The sequence below is a fragment of the Typopeltis vanoorti genome, chromosome 14 (assembly GCF_054136105.1).
Source record: "Typopeltis vanoorti isolate ZY-2024b chromosome 14, IOZ_Tvanoo_1.0, whole genome shotgun sequence".
NCBI classification, from domain to species: Eukaryota; Metazoa; Arthropoda; class Arachnida; order Uropygi; family Thelyphonidae; genus Typopeltis; species Typopeltis vanoorti.
In genome coordinates, this window is record NC_143562.1 from 41,389,021 (window position 1) to 41,409,731 (window position 20,711).

General features: G+C 35.0%; 1 protein-coding gene across 1 annotated transcript in view; it reads left to right on the top strand.

The window, feature by feature from the left end:
• The window catches only part of LOC150099398 (SWI/SNF-related matrix-associated actin-dependent regulator of chromatin subfamily A containing DEAD/H box 1B-like), a 406,425-nt gene that overhangs the window by 368,585 nt on the left and 17,129 nt on the right, over window positions 1-20,711 (top strand). Inside the window, exon 17 of the mRNA XM_090404492.1 lies at window positions 15,079-15,261. Coding sequence (XP_090260618.1) covers window positions 15,079-15,261 — 183 coding nt within the window. The remainder of the gene's footprint in view (window positions 1-15,078; window positions 15,262-20,711) is intronic.

A 20,711-nucleotide genomic window follows, 5' to 3' on the forward strand; every position in this document is an offset into this window, starting at 1 on the left:
ATCACTGTGTAAGCATGAAGGAAAGGATAACTTTGTCTAGTTAGTTATTTTCTTTATGCTGAGTAGTAAAGATAACAGATTCATCTTCTATTTGACATGTAAAGAGTTTAACAAAAGTAGAGAAAGAACAGGAACCTTTTTCTAAGTTTCAAAAATGACAACTAGTATGGAATAGACTATTCAGAAAGTTAACGTTTTGAAGCATAGAATACTTTTCTAATTAGAATACAGCTCTCGATTAATGCATCTCCAAATAATGTGTCCTTTTTTTATACCCAGATTCAATTAGTTTGCCTATATGCATCTTAAAAATAAATGTTACAGATTTTAAAAATTTTCTATCTATACATTTTTTATGGCTAACTATTTTAAAAAATCACTCACCAGGATGAAATAATTTAGTTACCGATTTAAAAGATTTTACAAAGTTATTTTTTAATGGCATACTACACTATTTCCATGTACACTATGTTCCAAATTTACTGCCAAAATTTATGTTGTTTGCTAATTACAGAGCATGTTGATGATCATATCTCGTGCCTCCTTTGCAATTGTTGTCCTTTTTTTATTTTAAAGTATTTTCCCAACCTTTCATCATGAGTGAAAGAATTAGTGAGCAAAAAAGTGGAAGTGTAAAAATGATTAGAAAAGTAATCTTATTGGAAGAAAAACTTGAAATAATAAAGAAAAATGAACAAGGTGAGTCCAGAAAAAAATAGGACAAGAAAACACAAAAATAGGTAAATCATCTATAAGAGCAATTTTAAGCAAAGCTGTTGAATACAAAGAGAAAGATAAGGCTGCTTCAATTTCATCATGCATGCACTTGAAATCAAAGTTTATAATGATTGAATTAGAGACTTCTTTCTACATGGATCGAGGATTGTAACCAAAAATGGATCCTGCTAATCACTGACCTTATTAAATCAAAGGCATTAAATCTCTTTGCAACCTTGAAAGAAAAGGCTATCAATGATGAAAAAGAAGAAGAAGAATTCCACTCTAGTGCTTGGGTGGTTTGAGTGTTTCAAAAAGAGAAATAACCTACATAATGTTTTAATCATAGGCGAAGCTGTAAATGCAAATAAGGAGGTGGGCGCAAATTATCCAGAGATTTTTGAAGAAAATTGTGGAAAAAGGGAGCTATTGTGACCAACAAATATTTAATATCGATGAAACTGTCCTTTTTTGGAAGCAAATGCCTTCCAAGACTTTTCTGGCCAAATCAGAGAAATCTCAGCCTGATTATAAAGTCACAAAGTTGAATGAAATTACTGCTAGCAATATGTGAGCCATATATTTTTTCCCATAGGTTATTATATTCTATTAGTGCATTTTCGATTAATGCACATATTTTAAAGAACGCATTCATTGAGGGATATCTGTATCATATAACACGTTAATGCATGCATTGTCTGCACATATGTAAACTGCTGGTGGGAACTGAGTTTAGTGTATGTATGCCTCTTCTACATTGGGCAGTTGCAACTTTTTTTGGTAATATATTTATAAAGCATCTTGATGATATCAAATACCTCAAATGTACTTCAAACTTATTTAATTTATATATATATATATATATATATATATATATATACATACAGTATATGCAAAACTTTAAATCAGTTTTGAAGAAGTACATTTGAAGAGTGTGTGTGTGTGCATGCGCACGTGCAACTTGAAATCAGTTTGAAGCACACAAACATATATTATAATCTGATATTGATTTTTTGCTTTATATAAATTGTGTACTTTCTGTATTCAGTGACTGCATTATAAAATGCTATATGTATTTTCTGGAACTGAAAATTTGAAAGAGGATGTTAGCTGTTATGTTCAACTACAATAAATCTGTTTTCCTTGCATGCGTGCAGCATAGAGTCTGTGGAAGAGGAGTGCTTTTCCATTATGAGTGTCATTCCAGTTGTCTCTGATTGCACTAATTGTTGTTAAATATAGTACACAAAACTGTAAATGTCTCTCTACTATAGCTCCTTCTTGTCATCACCTTTTAGTGATAAACAGAGCTACTTGTTTTTTCTTGCTTCTTAGTATAGCATCAGTTCAGGTTGGAATGGTTTTCATGATATAGGAATATTTTTATTCCGCTCTTCGGAAATAACAGATGTGGTAAAAATTTATCTGTTCCTGAATAAAAATGAATACTTTATAAGAAGTGGTTGATCAACAATAGCTATTATTAATAAGACAGAAGAGCCACTGACAAAAAAAAAATAATAATAAATAAATAAAAATAATAATGAATGTAGGATTCATGAAAGGGTAGATAATTCCGATGATGATTGCAAATTGTGTATCCTATTACTGTGTAAAATGTATACTGATCCTTAGTAAACAGAAGAAAATTCTTAGAAAATGAAGCAACATATAAATAACAGAGAAATAAATACAGCAAGCACAACAAAATAATTTGCAGTTCCATCCAGCCACATATGTTCGTGACATGGCTAAATGAATTACCTGATTGGATTAGCCCTTCCCTATCGTTATTTACGGAATTACCAAATGTATACAGCAGCTATTTATTATTGGTTATTTATACTTTGCAAACAAATTTCTTTTCCTCTCCTCGGTTTTTTTTTGTTTACATTATGCCATCATAAATTCACTTATGCATGTTTAGAATTTAAAGGATCACATACTATTCATTCTACCCAGCAACTTACAGGACATATCACAAATATTAATTGTTAATAATTTGTTTGTCAGTAATGAAAGTTTTTCTACTCACTTGTTCTTTCCTTTATATTACCTATTCTCACTTTACACATTTACAACTTTGAGTAATTCAAATGTACCAACCAAATATAGCATTCTCCTTTATTATTGTTTTCTAATATATCCTAAAACAAACACATCCACCCCTACCAATGTGGATTTGGTTACAATTTAAAGAATTGTTACAATATGTAGCTTTGTCAGCTGAAATGCAAGCACAAAATTTCTGCAGGGCAGAGTGTTCTCCTTCACCTCGTCAGATAGTTAGGGTGATGACAAGAAAGAGCTACAGTTGCCCCAACATTCTTTCTAATCATAAATCGTACATAAATCATACATATACATAAAGAAATCATATATATACATAAATCATACATATACATAAAGAAGATCTGATTCTTGCATCTCTCTCTCTCTCTCTCTCTACTTTAACTGCATAGAGAGTTCTGGTGTGAGATTATTTCCCTTCTTTTGTAAAGTTCTTCAACTGTTCCAGATTTTTATATGTAACTAATAACTAAGAAATCCAAGTTCTCTTTCACAGTAGTTAGAATCTTCAGTCAATACATTCTTCACTGTTCTTCAGAGTTTTCAGTTTAAGAGATTAAAATGGAAGAAATGTCTTACCTTGTTGACACAAAGGGGTTATATTTGTCAATTCAAACTTGTTTTCTATCTTTATTTTTAGGAGGATGAGTTTACTCACTGTTAGGCTTGTGAGTTACTTTTACATAATGAACATTTTTTTCAAATATGCTGAGAGGAATGACACCGGAGATATGGTTCACAATGCAAAATGTTCAAAAGGACTGACTCCATCAAAAACTGTTTTCTTTACACTCAATTAACCATTACTCATGACTGTACATTGCAGTGCTCTTTAAGACATTTCCTTTGGCTTTTTCTGTCTTACACACCCATAGATCCTGTAATATCATGCAAGCTGCACAATGTAGTGTCATTCTTCTCTCTTCTGCTTGTTGTTTCATGCAATAGCAGCTTCCATTGATTTTTATTCTCCTCTCTGAAGGCCTATTCTCGCCCTTTTGAGGACTTGTTCCATTTTTTTTTTTTTTTTACTTAGTCATTTACAGTGCTCTTTTTTATGATAGTGTGTAATGGTATGGCATACCAGTACCTTTATTAACAGAGACACATGATATATGGATGCAATATGGTTTTAATTTTCTACTTTTCACTGTTGGTAAAGAATGTGTACTGGCACCTATTGTTTTTATCCAAAAAAAAAAAAATCCTGATTATTTGTATTTTGTGCCCCTTTGATCCCCCATCATCTTAAAGGACAAAAAGAGTGAGACTGAATCATTTGCACAAGTAATATTCAAGACTGATGTCCTTCATATACAAGAGATTGGTATAATCCATAAAAACCAGAAAGCAGATAAAAAAAAAAGCATATTTATCTTAATTATTTTTTGTACTTATGCCCTTCATAGGAATTTAAAGAATCTGAAGCATGGATTTTTACATATGGTCATGTAAACATAAGTGAGAGGAAAGGTTAGCAAAAGAGATGTTTGATGACAAGATGTCAGGGAAAAGATCCAGAGGAAGACCAAGATCTAGGTAGATTGATGTAGTCAAAAGTGCCCTAGAAGACACAAATATAAGATATGATATAGGGATAATTTGGATCAAAATTAAGATATTGGTAATTTAAATTGTTCATCTATTACTATCATTTGATATACTACATGAGAGTAGATATCAGGAACTTGATAATGTGCATTAAAAATATCTAAAGTGTTCATGTTGTACACCTAAATTATGAATATTTTGTAACTATAGGAGGTTTTCAAAGAGGTGTTTTTTCCTTTGTTCATTTTGTATAGGAGTTAGCGTGAAGGGATAATGAGATTCTAAATATGACTGTCATTTAGAGGTTTAATGTCATGTGATGCCCCTACAAGACAGAGAAACTGGTCTGAAATGCACATAGCATGCTATGCAAATACGAGAGAAATAATTAGGTCTCTAAGAAACTAAGTTACTTGGCCATTGATTAAATCTTTCACATAAAAGGGGTATGAAATGTCATATAAAATAACTAGAATGAATTACTGTTAATACTGGATTATTATTATCATTATTACCACCACCAGAGATCTCGAGGAAATCAGGCACTCATCAAGGAAAATCACATATCATCCATACCAATTGTCACACCTTTTCTGAATTTATTAACATTACATTCACTCACTATCTCCAATCTTGCTCTCACCCCTTTCTTGACTGCATTTATTCTCAACTTCAACGAATACTGTCTCGACCTCTCCATACCCTCTATAAAATAAAAAAATTCTCATCATTCAGAAGTTTGAAGGTCTCTGTCATCTCTCTCTTTCGCCTCTCTTTCTCCTGTTTGCTAGTGTCTGCAGTCCACAAATTCTCAGTCTGTCTTCGTAATCTACATTTCATTACCCATTGTGTGTCATCTTTAATGCTTACCTTTGCACGGTCTCCAATGTATATGCATCAGAAACCAGGCAACTAGATCTGTACACAATTTAAGGCCTTTTAAAGAGGCAAAATGACTTCCTTGTCCTTAAGTGTTTCAGCATTGCAGTTGTGCTCTGAGTTGCATCGGCAATCTTTATTATATGGATCCTGAACTTCAACTCCATGATTGATCCGTTTCTTCTAGCATAATTCCACCAATATAATGACATTGGATATCTAATCCAATGTCATATTATACTGACATTGGATATCCAATCTAATCAAATGTCATTGTGCATGACTTTTCATTTACTAACTTTAAACTGATAATCATTTTCATGTGCCCACAATTCTAGCCTCTTCAGATTATTCTGCAAGTATTGCATGCCAGTTGATTTCCTGATTACCTTGCCTATCTTTGCATCATCTTCAGCAAATAACTGTTTGTCTCCTCAAATCCTTCTCAATGTCATTAATGTACAGATTGAATAATAATAGACCAAGAATTGATCCTTGTGGTACACCACTGATTACCTTAAATCTTTCAGGCCCACATTCCTTATATACCACTTTTTGATATGTCAGTCAGCCAACCTCTTATCCGTTTTAATATTTTCTAATCCAATCCCATATTCTCCAATTTGTGCAACAGCATCTGCATTCTGTTAAAGCCTTAGCATGATACTTTTGGATCATGGTGTATCCATTCTCTAACTTAGTCATAACATTATTATGAAATGTGAGCAAATTACTCAAGCGTGACCTTTTCTTAGTAATTGCATACCGTTCATTTGAAAAGTATAGATTTTCTATCAATCCATTTCTGTATGTGAGTGCTTATCAACTTTTCCAAAATCTTGTGGTGCAATCTAATCCAAAAGAATTAAATTGCACCTCATCCAATTTTACTCCTGTGGAATCTTACTTGTGCTAAGATTCATTTTATAGGTCACTAGTTCAAAAGGACAGCCAGTTCAGCTGAACACTTTTTGAGCATCTATACTAATATCCTGTCATTCCCTATTGCTGAGTTAATATAAGTTTATGCAATAGCCCTAATACCTCTTCCACATCTGAGTATTTTCTTCCAGTATAGAGGTAGCGTTAAGCATAATGCTTCACACACCAGGTTAATAGCTCTTAGCAAAATTGGCACTAATTTAGTTGAACAATCTTGTCTGCATCTGTTACCTGTGTACCACTGGCATTTAGTATACGAAACCAAAAAAGTTCATATGGTTTTCGGTGGGGTTCGCTGCAATGATTTGTTTTATTTTTTGGTGGTTTGTAGAGCGCAATTTTTTATGTGCATCATAAGGTACAGATACACATCAGTCAATCAGTGCACTCTAACTTGATGTATACTCTTTTTTTCTGTGACTTTGACCCGTTTTAAAATGTCAGTTGAACTGGTGTAATTTGAGCTTGTTTGCTTTATGAATTTAAACTCCATTCAAAGGCTTCAGAAAGGTTCCATAAGATATCTGTGGCATTTGGACAAGATGTGGTAGCAGAACGTACTGTGCAGAAATGGTTTAAAATTGTTTCTGGTGATGAATCACTTAAAGATGACTACGTTCAGGAAGACCCTCGTTATTGATAATGAAGAATTATCAGTAATGCAGGATCTTCCTGAAAATAATTCAAGATCAACATGTCAAGAACTTTCACAAATGTTTAATGTGATTGGTGAAACAATTCGTTTACACTTGCATCAACTGGGAAAATCATGGAAGCTAAGCAAATGGTTCCCACATGCATCAGATGACAATAAACTTCAAAGGCTAGCAATTTGTTCTTCATTTCTTTCGTGTCATGAAAACAAGCCATTTTTTGGATTATTTGCTCTCTTATGATGAAAAATGGATCTTGTACTCTAACAGGAAGCAAACTTATCATTGGTTGTTACCAAACAATCCTGTACTGCACACTTCAAAGGAATGTGCAGTACAGGATCCTGAACTGGACACTTCAGAAGGCTATGCTTGGTGTGTTGTGTGAACTGGAGCCAGTATTGTCCACTACAAGTTTCTCACTGCAGGCCAAACAATTATGGCCGAGATCTACTCGATGCAACTCGAGCGTATGCTAGATGCATTACTTCAGAAACAGCCATGACTAGTTAATCAGAAGAAGCTATTCTAACAGGGCTACACAAAACCTTGTACTGCAAAACTTATACGTGAGAAGATTTGTGCTTTAGGATGAGGGATGCTTCCTCATCCTCCATATTCTCCTGACATTTCTTATTTCCTATTCAGACTTAGCTTTTTGTACAATACTTGTAACTCTTCTGGCTTCCACTTTATCATTTTTTCATAACTGACATCAACCTTATGCATACAGTATCCCTTCCACATCTTTTTCTTAATCTCTTGCTTAATAAGACTGCATATTCATTTCACTCCCATGTTATTTATTCAAAATCTTGGGGCACATTCTGATATTGTATCGCTGAAGTATTTTTTATACTTTCCATTGTCCATCTGGTATACCTGAATGGTTTATTAACTTTTCAGTTAATAACACAGATTTGGATCTGGGATTTTATTATAAAAACAAATTACCATAAGAGATTGAGTGAGAGACGACGTAAATTCAAAATTAATGTCTTGACAAACAAATAATATTAGTGTAAAGTATGGTATTGCATGGGTGTAACAGTGTGTGTAAAATGTTTGTTTCGCAAGTGCTATATACAAATCTGCATTATAACTTAACACATTTTAAAGAGAAAAGGATCCACAATGTAACATCAGACTTAAAGATCGTAAACAAAAGCTGTTCATGTCAAACTTTTAAAACAGTTTCTTCCTCTCTCAACAATGTCCATTAAAATATAATTAACTCATACCTGTTTTGAAAACAAAAAATTAATTTGCGTGCTACCTTTCTTGAATAAAATATTTATTTTTTCATGTCTTCTTTAACATATTAGTTCCTTTTTCTAATTCTTTGTAATACAAAGATAATTTTCAAATTCCCTTTTTATCTTCTGGAAAATTGTTCCTTATCCTGAGCACAAACAAGCTCCTCATTTTCACATTTATAATATTTAATCAAAATAAGTTTGCTGCATAATGTATCAAAAGGAACTATTCATTGCTTTGGTTTTGGTTTCTATATAATTCTTTGTATCACTTATCTATGCCCACAAAAGAAATGAAGAAATTATGAAAGAATTAAACCAAGAACCAGTAATAGAAAAAAGTAAAAAATATAAGCATAAATGGATGGAACACGTTCAAAGAATGAAAACAGAAAGATTACCAAAACAAGCCTTAAAGTACAAGCCATTAGGAAAAAGAAAACCAAGACGTCCTCTTAAACGATGCCTTCTAAGGCCAGAACAGGCCATTCTAGGCCTAAATCCTTGATACGCATGATGATGATGATGATGGTGACTTATCTGTGCCCTAACTTAGCTTCCTTTAAAAGAAATTCATCGCATTATTTTTGGGATAACTGTTTGCTTTCCTCATAGCATTTTTTCCGCTTTTTTGACCTTAAGAAATGTCCTTTTCTTTAAACAACCTTCAAAGCATGTTCTGTTCTTAACCACACAACAGCTGTTCTGTTTAGAAATATATACACGTTAGCACAAGAATAATGTTTAATTTGCCAAATATTTCAGTCTAAATATTACAGACCATCTTCAGTGGCTACATAGGAATAGTTTTTAAAAAAAAAAACAAAGTGGAATACGAACAATTGATCATTCATACATAGAACGTGCTGCGTGATGTCATATCGCTAAGTATTAGATGAGTAAAAAAAAACATAATTAAAGATATTAATTCAGAAATTCACATAATGATCTTAAATAACATTATACTGATAAAAAAAACTAAATAAAAATAAAAATGTGTTATCCTAATTCAACTTTTCCAAATTTTTGATATAGATATACAATCATTACGATTCAAGTTAGGACGTTGAAGTAAGGCCTTTACACTTTCTTTAAATAAACATTCAAATTTGGCGACATCTGTGTAGGAGGAGAGTCTTGGACCAAAGGATGTTGTGGTTTGTTTCTAATCCATGCTGAGCTAATCCAGATTTCTCGGGTTTGTTGTGTTGAATTGATGACTGATGCTCTTGAATTCTTTTTTCTATGGAACGTTCGGTTTGTCCAAAGTAAGAAAGATTACAAGGAACTTGATACACACCAGGTAGAGACAAGGTTGAGCGTTTATCTTTAGCTGAAGGAAACTGGGTGGATAATTTGTTAATAGGTGTACAAGTGGCTGTTAGATCATATTTCTTTAGAATTCTCGAAATTGGTTCTGAAATCCCGGAAATGTAAGGAATGGGAACTCGCCGTATTGAATCTTGGTTGTTCTGTGTTGGTTTGTAAGAATAGAAAAGATGTTGTTTACTCTTTTTGGAGAAGCCATTTAGTTTCATGTGATGTTTGATAGTTGAAAGTTCCTTCTGTAATAAATGAGAAGTTGAACAGTTAGTTTTGGCTCGTAGGATTAAACATTTTGTGACTCCTGTTTTTTGACAAGGCTGATGAGCAGATTCTTTGAGAATATAACGACCTGTGAAAGTTGGTTTTCTGTAAACTGTTGTTGTAAGAATACCAGAAGGTGAATGGATGAGAAGGACATCTAAAAAGGATAACTTGTTGTCTTTTTCAATTTCCATGGTAAACTTTATACGAGGATGTAAGGAATTGATACCGCTTAAAAAGGAAGGTAAGGGGTCTCTGTCATGAGGCCATATAGCAAAGATGTCATCTATATATCTAACCCAAAAGGATGGTTGAGGGAATATAGACGAGAACAGGACTTCTTCTAGATGTTCTAAATAAAAGTTTGCAAGAGCAGGAGAGAGTGGACTTCCCATGGCTGTTCCTTCCACTTGGTTGTAAAATTTATTTTGACATAAGAAATATCCAGAGTGCATTACAAAATGAAATAGTTTTATAATATCTTGTGGGAAGATGTCAGCTAGTAATTCCAAAGTCTCTGAGAGGTACATTCATATATAAAGATTCTATATCAAAGGCAACCATAAGATCTGTAGGTTGTAAAGAGAAGTTTTTTAATTTATTTAAGAAATCAGAAGAGTTTTTCAAAAAAGAGCATGAGTTGCCAATGTGTGACTTCAATAATTTAGATATTTGGCTATGTGATAGGTAGGAGAATCAATACAATCCACTATAGGGCAAAGAGGAATATCTGAACTATAGAAGAAAACTTTCCCTTTTACTTCGAGATCACTCAACATACCAGGAACTCAATTACGATCCAACCAACAGACAACTGAAGAAATTAAATTCCCTTCTAGATGAGGTCATAAGTTTAGATGTAGACACTATTGAAAGACAAAAAACTCATTTTGCAAGGCATCCCAGGTTTTATGGTCTACCAAAAATACATAAGATAGATATTCCTCTTCGCCCTATAGTGGATTATATTGATTCTCCTACCTATCGCATAGCCAAATATCTATCTAAATAATTAGATAGTCCACTCTCTCCTGCTCTTCCAAACTTTTATTTAGATCATCTAGAAGAAGTCCTGTTCTCATCTATATTCCCTCAACCATCCTTTTGGGTTAGATATATAGACAACATCTTTGCTATATGGCCTCACGACAGAGACTCCTTACCTTCCTTTTTAAGCAGTATCAATTCCTTACATCCTCGTATAAAGTTTACCATGTAAATTGAAAAAGACAACAAGTTATCCTTTTTAGATGTCCTTCTCATCCGTTCGCCTTCTGGTATTCTTACAACAACAGTTTACAGAAAACCAACTTTCACAGGTCGTTATATTCTCAAAGAATCTGCTCATCAGCCTTGTCAAAAAACAGGAGTCACAAAATGTTTAATCCTACGAGCCAAAACTAACTGTTCAACTTCTCATTTATTACAGAAGGAACTTTCAACTATCAAACATCACATGAAACTAAATGGCTTCTCTAAAAAGAGTACACAACATCTTTGCTATTCTTACAAACCAACACAGAACAACCAAGATTCAATACGTCGAGTTCCAATTCCTTACATTTCCGGTATTTCAGAACCAATTTCGAGAATTCCAAAGAAATATGATCTAACAGCCACTTGTACACCTATTAACAAATTATCCACCCAGTTTCCTTCAGCTAAAGATAAACACTCAACCTTGTCTCTACCTGGTGTGTATCAAGTTCCTTGTAATCTTTCTTACTTTGGACAAACTGAACGTTCCATAGAAAAAAGAATTCAAGAGCATCAGTCATCAATTCAACACAACAAACCTGAGAAATCTGGATTAGCTCAGCATGGATTAGAAACAAACTACAACATCCTTTGGTCCAAGACTCTCCTCCTACACAGATGTCGCTACAAATTTGAACGTTTATTTAAAGAAAGTGTAGAGGCCTTACTTCAACATCCTAACTTTTTTTTCATTTTTTGGTAAATTAAACATTATTCTTGAATCGTAATGACTATATCTATATCAAATATTTGGGAAAGTTGAATCAGGATAACACATTTTTTTTTTTTTTATCAGTATAATGTTATTTAAGATCATTATATGAATTTCTGAATTAATATCTTTAATTATGTTTTTTTTTTTTTTAAATGTTTACTCTTCTAATACTTAGCAATATGACATCACGCGGCGCGCTCTATGTATGAATGATCAATTGTTTGTATTCCACTTTTTTTTTCTTTTTTTTTTTTTTAAACTATTCCTATGTAGCTACTGAAGATGGTCTGTAATATTCAGACCAAATATTTGGAATTAAACATTATTCTTGTGCTAACGTGTATATATTTCTAATCATTATGTCACAAGTATCGTTAAAAAATCAGCTGTTCTGTTTTTCTTTCTCACTATATCAACTTCCTCTTTGGAATTAAAAAACTTTGTGTAGACAGTGAGACAAAAACAAAATCAATACTTGTTGTGAATAAGGCTACAGTTTATTTTTTTTTTTACTAGCGTGAAATCCTTGTCTGAAAGTTCAGTATTTTTTTTTCTATCAAGTTTTTTTTTAAGTTACATAAATAAAAACTAAGTTTGATGTGAGTCTTTTTTACTTGCTTGATACTAATGAATATCTCAGTTAAACAGTTTACAACAGGCCGTAACTATATATACAAAACATTAATAAATGAAATTTCTAATTACAAAAATCATGCATTTTCATTCGACATCTAGTGAAACGTTTACATATATATAATAAAATGAAAACTTATCCTGTCCTTTTATTTATTTATTCTGAATTGGCCATCACTAAATTTGTTTTTGAAAAAAAGTAAGATAATCTGATATTGCTAAATAACAAATATTCTACACCATGCCCTGCTGATATCCTTCCAATCTAACAACTGATACTGTGAGACTGATCCTAGTATTCTTCTTGGTCAATCATAATTTCTTTCTTTGCTGCATTGTAGTTCGGCATATGTAACCTTTTCTGAGTAGAACATTGATATACTTATCCACTTCTCAAAATCTTTCAACAGTATCTTTTAACAGTAGATGCATAATAAGAAATACAGTTTGTTTTTTCAGTATTTGTCTTGTTTTTCAGCTGTTGGTTGGCTTTTTTCCCATACATGAGCTGTTGATTGTTCAACCTGTAGGACATTAATCTCACAGATGGGTATAGTTGAGAAAGAAGAAATTTATTTTATTTCATTTAAAGATCTACTTATGTATTTCTTAGGAAACATATAAAATGGTAGTGTGTTCCAGAAAGACAGCAGTATAAAAAATGAAAGAGGAAGAAACATTGTTCTGTGAGTTTGGAGTTGAACTGTGAATGGAATGTTGGGTAACTGCTGCTGCTGCACATGTCTCAATGGATTTAGTAGAGAGAGAAAGTAGAGGAATTGTTCATGATAGTTCAGATGAACAATTATCATGGAAGTATAAGTATTTATAGAAGATTCATGAAGCAGAAACAAAATGCCTTTGTGATGTGCAAATGAGAGGTTAAATTGGTAAGAAATGGGTCATTAATCGACCTGATTGCTCTCTTGTATTGAGTTAAGTATTTTTAAGGAGCTCTTAGAAGCACTACCCCAAATGTGAGAGCAGTATTCAGTGGTCGGGTGGATTTGTGATTTGTATAACGGTATACCTGTCGGGGGGGGTTAAGTAACACCTTGAGCAAAAGAGTAATCCTAATTTTTCGGATGCCAAAGAGACAATAGCTGTAGTGCTTATACAAGAGGCTTGATATTAGAATAGTCCCAAGAACAGATAGAAGAAAGATATAGTCTTCTATATCTTTTTCTTAAAAGGGGTGGGTGATAGAACAGAGCTTTACAGAACCCTGCCATTATTTTTTTTTTTCCTACTTCAGAAAATTGTTGTAATTGAATCATTATATTTTTGTTGTTGTTGGATTTTTTAAGTGCATGGAATACAGTGGCAACATATTGTTTGTTCATTATTTCTTATTCATATAATAGAGCCATTCTGATTAGCCAGATTTTGATAAAATTTGAGATTTTTCATCTGAATATATTAACACAATTGCATATACCTCAACCAGAGCAAGATTGCTTTGGCTGTCTAACTGGGTTTGTATAGTTCCATAAATGTTAGATCACTTCTGTTTTATTGGTATCAGTTATTTCTGCTTATTTGAAGGACCTGTCTGTCTGTGGAAAGTAAATAATCATTTGATTATTAGCAAGATCTAAAAGCATTGTTCAGAGTTACCAATAACTTAAAACTAGCACCTTTCCATTTCTCTTGTAAACTTATTCCCTAAAGTTTCTATTGTCTTCAGTTTATATATGAGATTATATGATTGCTATATAACTGTGTCACACTAATTTAATAAATAAATATAGTCTTCAGTTAAATAAGAAACAAAAAAGTGCTTGCATGGCCTCTTCTTTGTTTTATGCAAGCCAAAGAAAGATTTATAAGTTCAGTTCTAGTTATTGATTTCATGGTAACTGTAATATCCATATTACAATTAGGAAGCATTGGGCAGATGTGCAATGGAGGATAGCCACTTGTTTGTTTCTAAAAGTCAGGTCTAAACTAGTGTCACCTGCTTATGCAGCATTAGAAGATTTATTTATTTTTTATTAGATCAATAAACAACAAAATAACATTTCTACAGTAGCATCATTCATTCATGATGCCCCATTGAAAAAAAAATCAGCAATTGAAGCTGTTTTTTTTGCTTATCTCATGTATAGCTCTGCTTAATTATTTCAAATGACTTATAATTTTGTATTTAAATCATTTTTGTTTAATTTAGGTGTTTAAAATGGTTTGATTTAAAACAAATTTTGGGTAGGGTCACAAATTTTAATGAAGGTTGAAATATATCAAAAATGTCTCCAATCAGAGCAGTTATAAATGAATGAATGTGCATAACAAAAATAGGTGCTTATGCATTGTTACAAAAGCACCTAACAAAATGTGTTGTAATTGTTGGCTCTCTAGATAGTCATTTTTCTTATATTAAGCTTACTCTGGCATTTGCACTAGATTGTGTGATAACCTGGATGACAATTTATGAAATAGATATTCTATTCTTGTTTATATATATTTTAATAAAAAATGGATTATTAGCTATTTAATGTGTGGCATTTCGAAACAGTGCAGTTGTAATGTTGTTGCATAAAAATTAATAAGTTATATGAAAATATATTGAATTATCTTACAAATCATATGAGAGAAGGTAATACTTGAGAAATGAACAAAAACAAAATTATATTTAGTAAGAAATGCATATGTACTTTTCTACTTCATATTTAAATGTGCTTGTATTTATTGCATTTATTGGCAACAGCTTTCATTAGATCCATATTCACATACTGACCTAAATATGGTAATAACAGTAAATTCTATGTCTGTATTTATGAATGTGTTCAATGAATTGACAGTGTTATTTTTGTTACAGGCAGTTATTGATTGATCAGTATAATGAAGATCCAGAAATTTTTCTTTTCTTATTGTCAACTAGAGCAGGTGGGCTAGGAATTAATCTCACTGCTGCAAATATTGTTATATTGCATGACATAGATTTTAATCCTTATAATGACAAGCAAGCTGAAGATAGATGCCATCGAGTTGGACAAACAAAGTATGTTTGAATATATGTTTGCACATATGTGTGTGTGTGAGAGAGAGAGAGAGTACTGTGTGTTTATTTACATAATATATTATTTTCAGTATCAACTTCCCCATGTCCTAATGTTAGCTTTTTTCCGACCCTTTTCAATGCGAGATGCTTTTTTGACTTATTTAGCACAACATTTTAAAGTTTTTTTTTTCCTCGTGCAAATTTCAAAAATATTCATGTGTTGCTCCATAGAAAACTGTTGTACAGCCATGCTATAATGAAGTAGTTAACAGTTGTATTTATTACCCCCCTCCAGCCCATTAACAGTAACCTTTAAATGTTCACTGCAGTCATTTGTTTAGCATTGAGGAAACATTCAAGTTTACTGAAACAGGTATTATTTTAATTAATTGCCATGTACATGTTAGAGCCCTACAAGTTAGTAAGGGGTTGTTATAGGATCAATGTTGAAGAGGTTTTACAGAAAATGGTGGGAAATCAGGGGAGAACCAGAGGTCATCCCTGGAAGCTGTATAAGGAGGGTGTGAGCACGGGAGTGAGAAGCAGGTTTTTTGCATGCAGAGGTGCAAATAATTGGAATGCCTTGTCTGAAAGGGTGGCGTCTTTAGAGAATTTGAGTGTGTTAAGCCATGGTATAATGAGCTGTGTGTGTGTATGACAAAAGGACTTTCTAGATGAGTCTGACTCCATGGGGTTGGAATAATAATAATAATTATTATTATTTGTTATATTAGCTAACCTTAAATGCCTTTAGTAGTGTTCAGTCAGAACTGAGGGCTAAAGTAATTTACAAATAATCCCAAAACTTAGCATCTTCTATACCTTTCATTTATAGGCCTTACATAAACCAGAAAGCTAGTTTATGTAAGGCCTATAAATTAAAGATACAAGACTTATATTTTTGGTTTAATCTTTTATCCAGGTGTAGGCAAACAATATTTGCACATGAAGTATCTTCACGACTGATAAGTTCACAAAAACTTTCATCTGTTTCTAATCCAGAGTATTTTAATAATAAGGTGTGGCACCTTTTGACTACTTGTATATGGGAAATATATGACTTATGCATTACCTCAACCTTGGTATCTCTTCTGGGTCTGCCTCCTACTGATGAGACCAATAAAGGTTTGAAACTGGTCTGGGTAGTGGCTCTTCCAATAATGCATAACATTATATGAGGGGGGTCTGCAACATTCTGATAAACACCTGGAACAAAAATTGATATTAAAGCAATTGATATAACCACAAGAAAGAACATATCTTAAAACCCTTTAACCCCCATGTTTCATCAAATTGTAATAATTTTTTGTTCTAGGGGTTTATCAGAACTTTCCAGATCCCCCTCCCTCACACATCTGAAACAGTGTGTGCTTTGCATTATGGGATACTAAGGTAATTGATGTGAAGTCATTGGCCTCTATATACAAGTAGCCCAGTTGTGAAGATACTTCACATGCAAACATTGTTTGCTTGCACTTGGATAAAGGATTAAACCAAGAATATAATTTCTCGGCATCTTTAATTTATAATACAACCAAGTGAAAAAAAAAAAATTTCAATATGTATGGCCTGTAAAGTTTGTGTGAATTCCATAATAGAGAATACTTAGCAAAATAGCTCAGAGATGAATTTTATCACTTGCATGGGGCCACCTTGCTTTATTGGAGCCTTGCAGCAACTTGAAAAAGTTCCATGTTTGCCGGAACAGGATTTCCAGATTATCTTACCAATAGCCCTTGGTATTAATGTACAATAAGCCTTCAGTCTTTCATAGATGGGAATTCACATAACATTGTCTAATCAGAAGAGAAATTCAGTGTGTCTGCATGTTTACCAGTCATTCTAGGAACTTTTTCTATGGCTACAACGCCTTATTATTATTGTTATACAACATCTTCATGGAATCTGAGGACTCATCTCGGGAGGCCACTGTATGTTACAACACTACAGAATCTACCATCTACACTACATTTGTTTACTTAGAAGAAAATTTCTTAGCATGCTATTTCAAATCAAGTGAGGTTATCTTGTTATATAGAATCCTAATAAAAATCAAACCTTCATTTTGCACAGTATAAGGAGTCAGCAAACCTCAGATGTCATCAATTTTAACAATGAGAAATAAAAGCAGACAAATGGTAGTATAATTTTAATTTCTTAAAATTTGTCTGTTACCTTGAAAAGCTACTATCTAAGTAGCAAAACGTTGCATGAATCTGAATTCTGACAAATTTCTTTTCCTGTTTTATTTTGTTTTGAATTTAGACACGTTCACATGGAACAAAACTAAACCTTGAGGTCCCCCCTTTTTTTTCTAGAGTCCTTATACTAATTCATGGCACATTTTCCCAGTCATGATAATATCAAAAGGAAGGAACAAATTTTCTCTTACCATTTGAGACCACATTCATCATAATTTGGTAACTAACTGGATTATTTCCTCAAGGAAGCTCTTCACAGAAGTTAGGAGTGTTTCTTAACAAATTCTTTAGCTTCTTAGTATATACCTTTTATTGACCCCCAGATCCGGGACATCGGTACGAAGGATGGTAAAGAAATGTTCGTACCAAGTATAACTGTTCCGGATCCCAACGAGTGGAGTTGTTGCATAAGCTGACACAGTTTGTTGTCATCTTCTGGAACAATGTCCGCCTTGGGACCCTGGTGGACTTGGATCCCAAAAAGGGGAAGCTTGAAACCCAAGCTTCCCCTTTTTTTGGGATCTGCACAGGATAGCTGCAGGTATGTTTAGTCTGCAGTATCCTGTTTAGATGGAAAGCGATATTGCTTAGGTATCTGATGTTAAAGGGAGGGGAGGGCAACACCCCCCCCCCCCCAAGGTTCTCCGGAAGTTGAAGGATCTTGATGTCAACTTCCTGGCTTAGATTGCCCCAGAAGAACTTCAGGGGCTTCCTGTAAAGCTGGATTTCCTGATCCTCGCTGATGTTCGTAATGTTCAGGACATGCTGAAGCACAGAGCATACGATGGTCTTGATGACAGAGGCCCTGGAGTAGAGTGACAGCTGTCCATTTTTCCAGTCCTTGAGCTTCTCGACGGTGTTGTTGACGAGATATTCAGTGTTGAGCATGGGCTGTTCAGCAAACGGGACCTCCAAGATGGTGAGGGGATCAGCAGTAGGGACGAGACCTGCAGGGATGTTGTTGTTCAGGTCCCAGACTTCATATGTCTTGATCTTAGTTTTGTCAGGGTTCCATGTCAACCTGACACTTTGAACTTGTCTAGGATATTATAAAAGTTTAGTATGGAGTCGGTGTCCCTGAGGGTGCCCACCACGTCATCCCTGTAAGCAATTACCTTGGAATCATCCGTGGTGAGAGGGAGTGGAATCCCTCTAACGTCACGAGAGCTGTTGACAGCCTGTAGGAACAGTTCAAGGGCTAGTGCAAAGAGCAGCAGACTAAGGGGACACTCTTGTTTGACCCCTTTCTGGATTGTAATGGGGTCAGATAGGTGTCCTTTAATGAGGAGATGAGTGGAGCTGTTGTTGTAGCCTCCTCTGATGATGTTAAGGAGTCCACTGCTGAACCCGACTTTCTCCAAGATGTTAAAGAAAAAGGAGTGTTGAACGCTCGACTGTTGAATGAATACACCCGCCTTCCATGATGGTGGTAATGGTTCGCTCCTGCCGGAAGTTGACGTAACGCTTGTTATAGAATGCGGCCGATTGCCTCTCTTGCAAGTGGAGGTGGATCTTAATGTCCTTTTCTTCCACCTGCTTCTGTCTCTCCATTTCAATGTCGAGATTAATGTCACGGATGGCATTGTGACATGGAAAGCCTTGGCGTTGGCTGGCCACGAACCAGCTCCTCTCCTTGTAGAGGTCATGGAGCCGAGCTCTTCTGAGGAAGGCACATTCCTGGCTGCATTTTATCATGCTGTGTTTGATGGTAAGTTTTAGTCATGCCCAGGCGTCCCAGCCAGTGGTGCTTCAGGTGGAGCACAGTTGGTTAAGCTTGGCCGAGAACAGGGACGGGAAGTCAGATAGTAATTTCCAGGGGCCCGAATCAACATCTACAGCTTCTAATGGATGATAACTGAGCATGACTAATTTGTGGTCCGAGATGGAATAATTAATTGGAACATGCCTTATTGTCTCGGCTATGGAGACAAGGGAAGGTGACAAATAGAGGTGGTCGATCCGATGCCTTGGCCTGTCCAAATATAATCCCGACAGTAGGGATTGTGAGCCCTCCAGTTGTCTGTCAATTGGAGGTTCCTGAAGTGAATTTCCAATTCCCTGTAGCCAACTGTACCTGAGTATGGATTACCCCCTACTTTATCATAGGCCGGGTCTGCCACGCAGTTGGTCCCCAATCAAGATGACTTGATGGGCACCGTATAGATAAGTATGGAGCGACTGGAAGAATGCTGGTCTTGATGTTGCATTTGCCGGGGCGTAGATGTTAATGTATCTAGTGATACAGCCCCAGTACTTCCAGTCGACTGCAATTACTCTCCCTTCTGTGTCTCTCTGGATGTTATGGAAGGCTCCGAGGAGGGGGGCTAACGTAAGTACCCTGACCCTGGCGCTGTTACTTGTGCCGACGCTCCAATATGATAGTACGGGGTACTTATGGCTCAGTTTCTGCATATCTTTGTAATGAAAGAAGTGTGTTTCTTGCAGGAACAAGAGCCAGATGTTATGGGCTAGCATGAGCTTCCACACCTCCTCTTGTTTCGGTGGTGAACGGAGCCCTCTGATGTTGAGAGAGGCAACACAGGAGGAGGGTGATGGCATTACGATGTTTTAAGTAATTAAACCCGGCTAAGTCTTTGATGCATAGTCTTTTGACATATTTGGTGAGATCGTCAATCTGTGGGGGGGGGGGGGAGGTAGAATATCCCGCATCCTGCAGGCCGGCTTCCAGTCTTGTACACAATTTCAAGAGAACCTCGAACTTGTGCTGGGTGTTTGCGATCTTGAAGCTAACGATTTCATCGTCTTTAATTTTATATTCATACAAATTGAACTGGGAGCCGGTGAGTTTTGGAATTTTAGAATTTATACTTTCCCTACGAGAGGAGGAGGTTTCCACCTCCTCGGGCTCTGATGACATTGAGTTCAAACCTCCCTTGGGGCGACTTCTATGATGTTTTTTCTCCAGTTTTGGAGAAGCCGCCTCTTTTCTTTACTTAGGGAGGTCTTTGGGGAGGGGGGTGGAAGATGTTGTTCCCCCTCTTCCGTGTTCTTCTCTTCTGCAGGGGGGGCTGACTACTGCAGGGAAGATCTCTGAAGCGTTACCAGAAGAAGCTTTCTCTGTTGTTGAGGGGGAGATCGCTGGTGTACTGCTATCCATGGCTTCTTCTGTGCTACCCTTGGCTGTGTGTTGTTCTACTTCCGTTGGTGGTAGTGGAATAGTAGAAATGGCCAAGGAGGAGACTGCTTCCTCAGCTGAGGTTGTTGCTGGGGGGGAGAAACAGTTTCTTC